The following is a 10,549-nucleotide window of genomic DNA, read 5'->3' as shown; positions in this document are numbered from 1 at the left end:
TATCTTCTGCACATGTAAACATCTTTGACCAGTAAAATATTCTCGTAAAAACATTGATGTACAAAGGGAATCTTCCATTTTCTCCGTAAATCATGTAATTTGGTGTAGAACTTTTCAAATTAAATATAGTTTTTAAGAATTTTAAATGAACACGTTCAATTATTTCCATATTTTCATAGCCCCATATCTACATCCGTAATGATGGGTGTGACTTTTATAAACAAGTCAAGCTGACATTCGATCGGTAAATTAAATTGTCTAATTTTTCTTATCCCCCCGTACATTGCTTTCTGTTTGCTCCGATTTTTGTTTTCAGTATGAACCTGTTCTTGATAATACAATTCCTAGATATTTAAATTCTTTTACATTTTCAATATTTTGGGTATTGTAATAAAATTTCCTCTTTAACATTGCCCCTTTGAAAAAACCATGACTTTTGTCTTATCAACGTTCACTTTAAATTTTTCCCATTGGTACAATAATTAGAATTCATTCAATGCCTTTTGTAAATCATAGCAGATTCTGCCAAAATAACAGTGTCATCAGCATAAAATAAAATCAAAAGTTTTAAATGTAGTAATAATTCATCTTCAATTTCTTTACTAATAGTTTGTAATCCGACTATGTCCTTTTCTACCAAAAATTCTTCAAGATCTTTATGTACAAAAAAAATAAAAAAGGTAAGATTTTCGCCTTGTCTTCCCCCGACATTACATTCAAAAAATCCCGAGGACATTCCATTTTGTTTCACTAAAGACTAATTCCCATGTACATATTCCTTATATAATTGAAACATTTACCGTTAATACCATTTCTGAATAGCTTATTCCACAAACCGTTTCTCCATACAGTATCAAATCCTGTTTAAAATCAATAAATGCACAAAAAAGTTTCTTTTTTTTTTTCATAAGGATATCGATAGAAATTGCAAAGTTAAAATATGGTCTAATGTTGAGTAATTTTTCCTAAAACCTGCTTGATTATGATTTAGAAGGTTAACCTCGTTTGCATACATTTCTAGTCTATTCGCCAATATGCGGGTAAAAAGTTTGCCTAGGCAGCTTGCAGAGATATAGGACGATAATTTTCAGGCTGGGTTGGGTCGCCCTTATTCTTATATATCGGTCTAACAATACCAATTAACCATTCATCTGGAACAAACCATATCAAAAATTATTTAAAAAACTTCTTATACAATGGTAAAAACTTTGCAATGTTGTAGAAATATGTTCATTTAAATTTATCATACCCTGCGGCTTTACCATTCTTAAGTTTCTGAATAGCCGCTATTATTTCTTCTTCGACAATTTCACAATTGATAATACTGTCTACATGGTCTGAGTTATCATTTGTATCATTAATCTAAAGTCGTAATTTTCGTATGTTAGCATCATTAGTATTGCCTTCATTCATTTCTTTTAAAAATAGAAACATATCTTGGATTTCAACAGCGCATTTTTTATCTTGACTTGATGCATTTAAAATTCTCCAATAATCTTTCGGGTTTGTTGAACGTAAATGGGGAAGTTTTTGAGTTAATTTATTTCTGTAACCTTTCAAGCAGTTATCCATTGTTTTCTTGTATTGTTTGCTAGTTGATTTAAGGTCGCCTTTGTTTTCAATTGTTTTATTTCTATTGTAAATTCGCTTTGCTAAATGGAATTTTCTCCTTGCTGTTTTACATTCCTGGTTAAACCAGGGTTTGTTACGCTTTTTATTATCCATTGAGGGGTTTTCTATATTTTTTTTCATACCAAACGTTTCTTTAGCTGAATTAACAAAAACTTCACAAATGTTTTTCGCTATTTTGGTAACATCTCCCTAAATACTTTCAATATTAATAGATAGTCTATCTAGATCATTTTCTATGGCTAATACAGAACTCACTTCAATATTGCTACGAAAATCGTCTGCTTTGTCCGCACACCATAATTTTACACTTGGTTGATTTTTACCTGTTCTACAACTTTTGACCTCTTTGTTACAATTAGTGAACGAAAAAGTTATTGGTTATGTACATTGAAAAAAGGTTACAAAAATCAATAATTTAAAATTTTCCACAATTTAAAAATATTTGCACTGGCTACAACATAATCAACATGCTGTTTTTTACATGTGGCACTACCTTATTTTTATCTCTGCCAACCCGGCTATTCACAATATACAAGTCATTATTTTTACAAAAGTCAACAAATTTATGTCCATAATTATTTACAGTACAGTCTTGTACAACTCTTTCTAAAGGAATCTGGTGGTCATTAAATATCGAACATCTAAGAGCAATCTCTGAATGAATCGGGCTATGAGTTCCTGTTAAAAATTGTCAGAAGTACAATAGTCGTGTAATTTACCAATTCTGGCATTAAATCTCCAAATAAGCATACATATTTACAGTTATTTGCCATGTTTAAAATTTCTTGCTCTATTTCTAAAAAACAGTCAGGGAATATTTACTCCCTTCTGGTGGAATGTACACAACTCCACATAAAATATTTCACAAGTATTAAGTGAAATTTACTAATTTGAACCAAAAAAAGAATTTACAATTTTTTCAAAATATTTACATGTTTTATAATATCGTCTCGTACTGCTATAACTAAACCACCAGATCTTCTATTTGATAATTTATGTCTATTTTTCATGAAAACTGTGTAGCCGGTTATGTGTATATTGTCCGAATCATCGGTCTTAGTCTCTGAAAGGCCTATTATGTCATACTTAGAGATGAAATCGTAAAACTCTGGATAATTAAGTCGTTGTTTTAAGTCCACATACATTTAAGGATAAAATTTTCAGGGATTTGTCCCTGTCGTTTGTTCTCCCGCGATTTCCTATGCCTGCTCAGGTGTTGATCCCTGTCGCTGTCGTTTTAGTGCCTGGCGGTCGGTATTTTGCGGCGTGCTCTGTTGATCCATCGGTTGATAACTCGAGGTCGAATTCCAGGTAGGTAATAACGATTGTACAGGTGCGCTGGGCGCGGATCCAGCTGATGGTATGTATTCTTTGCCGTCAATGTACAGCGTGTCTTTTACAAGCTTGGCGCGCTTATGATCTTTCAATGCTTGCCGTAGGACCGGATAGAGTTTTCTTCTTCTTTCCTCAAATCAGTGTTATGTTATTGTATGACTTCATCTTTTATACAGTCGGGTTCGGGGTTTCGGGCGGCCATAGCGAATTTCAGCAAAGATTTTACCCCAGTGAAAAAGGCTTGTAATCCACAGTGTAGGTCGTTTAAAGTTGTTTCACATTGTTTATGATTGTGATTATGTTATCGCTCACCTATATGTTTAATGTCAGCTATGCTAAATAACCCATTTCTGTGTAATTTGAGAGAATGTTTTGACATGTGGTGAAAGTATGGCGTGCTATTCATGTTATCATTTAAAAAGTCGATCCTAAATAAATCTGTCTTAAAAAATACATTTTACGAATGACATTTAATATGATTGATTAGAGTATAGGTATTCATATATAAGAGATATTATTTTGCATTACATTTAAACATGTTTTTCTGTCCTGTTTGTCTGTCAATTGTTGCTTTACTTCCTTTGTAAAATGAGATTAAATTGAGTATCACTGAATATTGTATGGCTAAGATGTTGTTTCACTGGATTATTTAATTGGGCATATAATTGGATAATTCTGGTAAGTTTGTCTTTGTTTTGTTTACATTTCCTATGAAGGTCATTTTTGCATTTAACCATGATTTATATGTTGAACCTGTTTTGAATGTAAATACTATATTTATCCTCATTTCATGTGATTTACAGTTGTTTAGCCTGCATGTAACTCAGAGTGCATTTAATAATTCTATGATGGGTCATTCCATGATATTGAATTTAAATCAGAAAAATGTTCACTAAATTTTGGTAAAATACATGGTATCTTTTACATTTCTATCCCTTTTGTCTGTAAATTATTGCTTTACTTACATTGTAAAATGAGGTTAATTGTGTATCACTGAATTGTATGATTTTTTCAGGATCAGCTGAGATATTATTTCACTGGATTATTTAATTGATAGACTTATTGGGCATATATTTGGGATATCTCTGGTAAGTTTGTCTTTGTTTTGTTTACATTTTCCTATGAAGGTCATCTTTGCATTTAAGCATGATTATATGGTTAATTTAATTACTGTATAATACTTATGTGATCTGATATCTCTAACTTACATTCATATAAGCACACCCTTATTTAACCTAAAATATATTAACACATGATAAAGGGATCTTCAGAATATTAATAAGTCCTTTTGTATAAATTATATGATTTAATTTCATAATTCATTATGCATGTTACCCATGGGAATTCAGACTTACTAAATGGTGATCAAAGAGATATTCATTAGGAATCTAATAAGAGAAAGGAGGAATTTACAAAAGATTAATCCTAAGTTATTTACTTTTTGTTTTGATTCTAAATATGTGTGATATATGGCATACATATATTTTCATTTTCACTTTATTTTATTTAGTAATGAGCTTCAAAAAATTAAGGACTACATGTTGTACTGTGATGATGCTAAAAAAAAAAAGATGTATTTTTCTGTATGCAATACTGATAGGTATTAAACCAAAACTGAATCTGTCGTTAATAAGAAGTCTTTTAGTGTCTAAATAATTAATTTGATAATCATTTTATTTGTGATATCAATACAGTAATTGTGCTTTTTTTTATTATCTAAAGATAACATGATGAACTTTTCTCATCTGGAGTTAATGTTAAAAACAATTTGTTTTGAGATTAAAAACAAACATTTTCATGAACTTTTTTGGCATTGTACATGTTGTATTTAAACATGCATTGTTTCACACAGTACTCTGTCATATTAACAAAATGGTTTTATTTTCTATACAGTCCTCAACCTGGAAGCCATGTTTTGTTCCTAACCATCTATGATCCATTCTCTATGAAGTTCAGACTGTCTGCTTTTCCTTTGGAAATACACAGTTAGTCAACCAACATAGAAACACACAAACTTGAAGGTAAAGTTTCAATGAGATACAATTGTAATATTTATTTATTATTTTATTTTACATATGCATGTTTATAATTTTGAATTGATATGTAAATGATATATTTAAATTAAAAAGGGCTAATGGTGGTCATGGTCATTTTTTAGACTATATTGGTCTCCTTTAGAAGAAGAAGAGCTCCATTTCAATATATATACAAAAATGCATGATCAAATTTTGAAACTAAAATGTATGAAAGTTTTCTTTGCCAAATGATAGTTAACAGCTGAAGATAGCATATCTAAAGAATAAGTTAAATATGGCTAATTTGTAACCCCCCCCCCCCAGTTCCTTAATATCATAGTTGGTAAAGATAGCAAGTTTTGACTCCAATTGCTGATGAATTCTGAATATTCCATTTAATATATTAACATTATATCACAGGGAAAGAATACTATAATGTGGCACATCAGGATGACCAGAAAAGAAATCTTAATGACCCTCTTGATTATGCAGGGCTCTCGATTCTCTATAATTGGGGCCGATATTCGGCCCCGTTCCCAACGTGAAAAAGGCATCTTTTTTCCCAAATTTTAATGTAAAAATTCCCAATGAATGATTGCTTAAATTTATTACTTAAAAAATAAAACATATCTGAGTGACAGTCGTAAAAGCACTGTAGAAATATGAGGGAAACACTTCCGTGTTGTAAACTGGTAGTTTGTATATATGCTGGAACCAGTTTAGTATGAAAGCGAAAGTCGACTGTAAATTACGAATTCTTTTAGGAACGATTTGTTTACTCACAAACATGTCGCATAATGCGAAGTACTACAGAAAAAAGATTTCAACTAAGACAAACTGACAAATGTAAGAAAATAGACACTTTGTTTAAACAACAGGCTGCCGCTCAACAATTAACAGAATCTCATTCTGAGTTAGTGGTTACTGACACCCAGCCAACCGAACAGGAAACGACGAAGCAAAATGAAAGCGAGGAAATTCAGACTGACAGTGTGCCGAGTGAGGAGTTTGAGGTAAATCAGATTGAAGCAAATCCCGAGAGCTTGGCGAAAAGTGACACAGATACAGATGACTACGAACCACCCAAGAAATTAAAAATTCAAGATAGCAGAAAGAAGTCCGCTATTTCTCATGAATTGGCATTTCCGTGGCTGTACCACAGTGCAGCAAAGGAAGCTTACTTTTGTAAGTACTGTGAATTTCGGTATGGTGACTGTAAAAGTGACTCAACTGCAACTAGTCCATTTGCAACAGGTGGAGTTAAGAGCCTGGGAACACACCCAACACGAAAATTAGAGAAGCATCATAAATCAGAAGCCCACCAGCAAGCAGAGACTATTTACCTGGGCACTGGTAAGTCTGATCAAAGTCCATCAATTTTGCAATTACTTCAACAACAAAATGATGCCTTAAAAGAACAAGACAAAAAGAGAAATCTAGAATATCTTGAAACTCTCTTTAAGACTACCATATTTATGCTAAGTAAAGGTGGGCGATAACTGACAACTTGAAAGACATGATCAAGTTTTTGGGAGACGAGCTTAAGTACAAACCTGTAGCAGATTACTTTGACTACCACCCAACCATCACTTATACTTCACCATCATCTGTTCAAGATATTGTTTCTTCCCTTTCCTTCTCCATTGAGAGTGAGATTCTGGAGGCTATAAGAAAGCTGAGTGGTATTCCCTGCTAGCTGATGAATCAGCCGATGATGCAAACAGGGAGCAGTTTGCCGTCATAATCCGTTTTGTTGATGGTGGAAAAATTCGGGAAGTATTTCTGGGACTGCTTAAACTTCAGTGCACTGATGCAGAAAGTCTGACATCCAGCCTGGAATCCATTTTGATTGCCAAAGACTGTACGTCAGTAAAGCCATCTTTGTTGGTTTCGATGGCTGCAATGTCATGAGTGGAGTAAACACTGGTAAATATTAATTACTTTTTAATTTATTTTCTTAGACTAGTGAAAAGTACTTTAATATAATGTAAGCTTTTTCATAGTTAATTACTGAGTTATTTCATTTTCTCTTTGTGTTCTGACAGATAGACAGTGAATAGTTGAGTAATATTATAATATTTGGAAACTTTTATTTAAGGTGTTTGGCGACGCTTTCGTCATCTGGTTCCTCATCAAGTGTATATTAATTGCAGAAACCATAAACTTGTTCTCTGTGTTAAACATCTTATAAAGGAGTTCCCAGTCCTCGAAGAGCTTGACTCGCTACTACTTGGAATATGGAAATTATTCCACTATTCTCCAAAGCGGTATGCCGTCTTTGAAGAAATACAAGAAACATATCATCAAAAAAAACTTTCAAGTTTATAAAGGGCTGCAGCTACCAGGTGGCTAAGTCATGGGCGTGCATGTGTCCGGCTTCTAGATAGGTTTTCTTCAATTTTGGACTCTCTGGACGCAATATACGACGCCAAAAAAGAACCAGAGATTCTAGGTTATAGAAACATGCTCACAGATAAGAAGACCATTGCTGCTGCAACAGTCCTTTGTGATGCACTTAAGCCAGTTGTCATCTTCAGTGACTATTTACAAGGAGATGTTCATTTCAGCAGAGTGAATATGAAGTCAAGGAGATACTATATAATGTATAATTCAAATTGAAAAAAAAATTATATTTAATTTATTAATACTCTGCCTCAGATGATTTAAATTGGATTACAAAATTGATAATATTATACAATTTTACAAAAATCATAATGTTTTTTACTTAGGAACTCACTGTTATGAATCTTACCATTTAACAGAGAGATATAGAGTGTGTGCTGAAGGCAATGATGCAGATCCTGATGTTGACTTACACTTCTCCAGACTCCCAACATACTGGGCCGAAATTGATGATAGGACAGAGTTAGCAAGAAGAATTCGGTAAATTATTTAATATTTTCCAATGAATATTTATATTGGACATTGTACATTTATATCAATTGTCTTCTGTTAATTAAATATTTAAATAGTATGATTATAATAAAATTTAAATTACTATTTAGGCAAGGGGTGAATGTATATACAATGACCCAGGTTGTAGCTGAACTGGCAGTCCCCCTCATCCATGCTCTCATACATGAGATTGAGGACGGATTTCATTGTTCGCCAGTCCTGGCTGGATTTAGGGTATTTGAACTAAAAGAGGTTCCAAATACTGTTGCCGAATTAACAACGTTTGGAGAGGTAGGTTCAAAAATCAATTAAAACATTATTAAAAAAGAATTGAATTAAACATTATTTCATTATTCAGTACTGTGAATTGTCCCAGTCAGTGGTATTTAAATATTTTCCAAAGATTTAAATTAGTCATATTAATTTTAAAAAAAATATAATCAAGGTAGTATCTTAACATTGTGCAGGAGGAAATGAGACGTTTAGCATCACATTATGGCAACACACTTGAAGATGTATTCAAGGGACATAGGACTGTCTCCCAGCCTGTCTTTTCTGAGGAAACATTCAAGCAACAGTTTGCTGGGTTTAAACACCAGATGTTTTTAATGAGGTATCCTTATGTTTGTTTTATGGAGTTTGTTGTTAAATTAATCCAGTTTGTTTTATTCTTACTTACCAACTTCTTGTTATATTTTCATGTTGATGTTAGTTTTGTATTTTTTATTTAGAAATAAAATTGTTTCAATGTTATCTTTTTATGAATTGATATTGTTTATTTTAATTTTGAATTTCAGTGCTAATGAACTAGATCTCAGAATGAGATTATCATATAAATCAGTCTAAAGTACCAGGACAGTAAGTGTTTTACAATTATTTGTAAAAGTTTGCACTGAAATGGCAGCTCTTCTGGATTCAATATTCAGGTCAGATTTTAAATATGCAGCTGCATGTTTGTTTTACTAATTTTTGTTTAAAATAATATTAGTAAATTAATAGTCTATTATATCAACTTACTAAGATGATTTTAATTTAGTAGGAACCCTTTAATGTTACACACTGACTTAGGGAAACACTAACAACAGTGAATTATTTATAATTATAATATTTTAATAAAATAAAACTTAGAGTAATAGTTCAAACCAAATAGCAATATATATTATTATATTTACTAAAGTTACATATTTTAATTGAATTTATTGAAATTCATGAAAAGTAGTGTACTACAGTTGAAAGAGGCAGAGATTTAAAGCTCAAATTTTATTTAATTCAAGTTTTAAAAATCAAATGTTTAGTCAAATTAATTGTTGTAGTCTTTAAATTAACTCTTTCATTTTTTTTTGTTCAGACAAAGAGCTTCTGAGGAAGAGTTAGCAGACCCACAATTTTTACTTAAACAGTTCCAGGATGATGTTTTGCGTGCCTCTTATCCTGCCATGTACCACCTGGTTTTGTTGTCTTGCCTAATTCCAAGTTCCACAGCATGTGTGGAAAGGCTGTTTTCTCTTATGAACACGATTTGCACACCCCTCAGGAGCTGTCTTAAACAACAGAGTCTGGACAACATTATAAGAATTGTGTCAGAGTCCAGTGGTTCCTTGACTCCAAGGCAGCTGACCAGAGCCTTGGAGCATTTTAAGTCATCCAAAGACAAACAATTAAAGTTCTAAATGAATAAAATGATTTGTTTTCAGATTATCTGTGTTTATTTGATTTTTCTTGTTTTTAGAATTAAATTATGACTGGTAAAAATTTCCCAATTTTTATAAAACTTCGCTTTTTCCCAATTCCATTGGCCCCGGCCCCAGTACCAAAAATGGGTGTGAGAGCCCTGTTATGTATAAAGACTGTAACCATATAACTGATGTAAGATGATCTGATTGTTTGGAATTAAAATTTCCTGGTGTTTCTACTACCCAAGATCTTCTTATGAGTGCATGGGACTGCTGTAAACCTTCTGTTAAAGCACACATTGGAGCATGACACTTACTTCAATATCATTTCTATGAGTTTGTGTTCTTTCTTTTTAATAATTTAGTAATGAATTCAAGTGTTATATCTCCTTTAATCTCATTAATATGTATGCTTCCAAAATCATTATAGATCTGTCTGTATAGTTTCTTCAGCTCTTTGAACACAAATACCCTGATTCAAACTTTTGAGGTGAACATCATAGAGACATCATAAATGATTATCAGAGTGTGTATCACAATCTTGACCATAAGGTCGATTTAAATGGTCAAAGGCACAACAAATGAAAGTGAAAACTTTTTTTTTAATCAGAATACATAATTTTGTAATAAACAAACACTGGAAAGTTACTCTCATAATGAGCCTTAATGTCTTCCAAGAGTTCAGTTTGGACTTCCTTCATTAATCCTTATATCCTGTAATCCTTGTATCTCCAATGGTTTTGTGGGCTAAAAATCATGTGTCTTTAACAATCTTTTTTTTTCTGACAACTGTTTTCTCTTATCATCTATAAACTTGACTTCTTCTCTAGTCAAAGGTCTTTCAGGGTAATCCAAGTAATTCTTACCCTCTTTTGGTAATAAATGGTTATATTCTTCATTTGCTTCTTCTGCAATCAAGGGTCTTTCTATGTAATCTCTGACAACATTAGGACATAATTGGTTATATTCTTCTTGAGAAATGATCTCAATAGTGCCATC

General features: G+C 32.2%; 1 protein-coding gene across 2 annotated transcripts; it reads left to right on the top strand.

Annotated features, from left to right (window-relative positions):
• The first annotated feature begins 7,774 nt into the window (after positions 1-7,774).
• LOC134264040 (uncharacterized) lies at positions 7,775-9,501 on the top strand. Of its 2 annotated transcripts, XR_009991440.1 has the most exons (4): positions 7,775-7,865; positions 8,019-8,168; positions 8,345-8,803; positions 9,226-9,501. XR_009991440.1 is itself a non-coding variant. In XM_062746338.1 (2 exons), the coding sequence occupies exons 1-2, from the start codon at positions 7,956-7,958 to the stop codon at positions 8,606-8,608; spliced, it is 477 nt and encodes a 158-aa protein (XP_062602322.1). In that variant the 5' UTR covers positions 7,934-7,955; the 3' UTR covers positions 8,609-8,828. The 2 variants fall into 2 exon arrangements, 1 of the variants encoding a protein (XP_062602322.1); XM_062746338.1 differs by lacking the exons at positions 7,775-7,865; positions 9,226-9,501 and having other exon boundaries at positions 7,934-8,168; positions 8,345-8,828.
• Positions 9,502-10,549: the final 1,048 nt, after the last annotated feature.

The sequence above is a fragment of the Saccostrea cucullata genome, unplaced genomic scaffold (genome assembly GCF_032062105.1).
Source record: "Saccostrea cucullata isolate Sc308-1 unplaced genomic scaffold, CSIRO_AGI_Scuc_v1 ctg11331, whole genome shotgun sequence".
Taxonomy (NCBI): Eukaryota; Metazoa; Mollusca; class Bivalvia; order Ostreida; family Ostreidae; genus Saccostrea; species Saccostrea cuccullata.
This window is presented reverse-complemented; position numbering and strand designations above follow the sequence as displayed.

Excerpts from the sequence above, each read along its gene's own strand:
- LOC134264040 (XM_062746338.1), top strand. The coding sequence starts at position 7,956 with ATGATTATAATAAAATTTAAATTACTATTTAGGCAAGGGGTGAATGTA. Across the intron at positions 8,169-8,344 it reads AATTAACAACGTTTGGAGAG|GAGGAAATGAGACGTTTAGC; the intron begins GTAGGTTCAAAA and ends AACATTGTGCAG.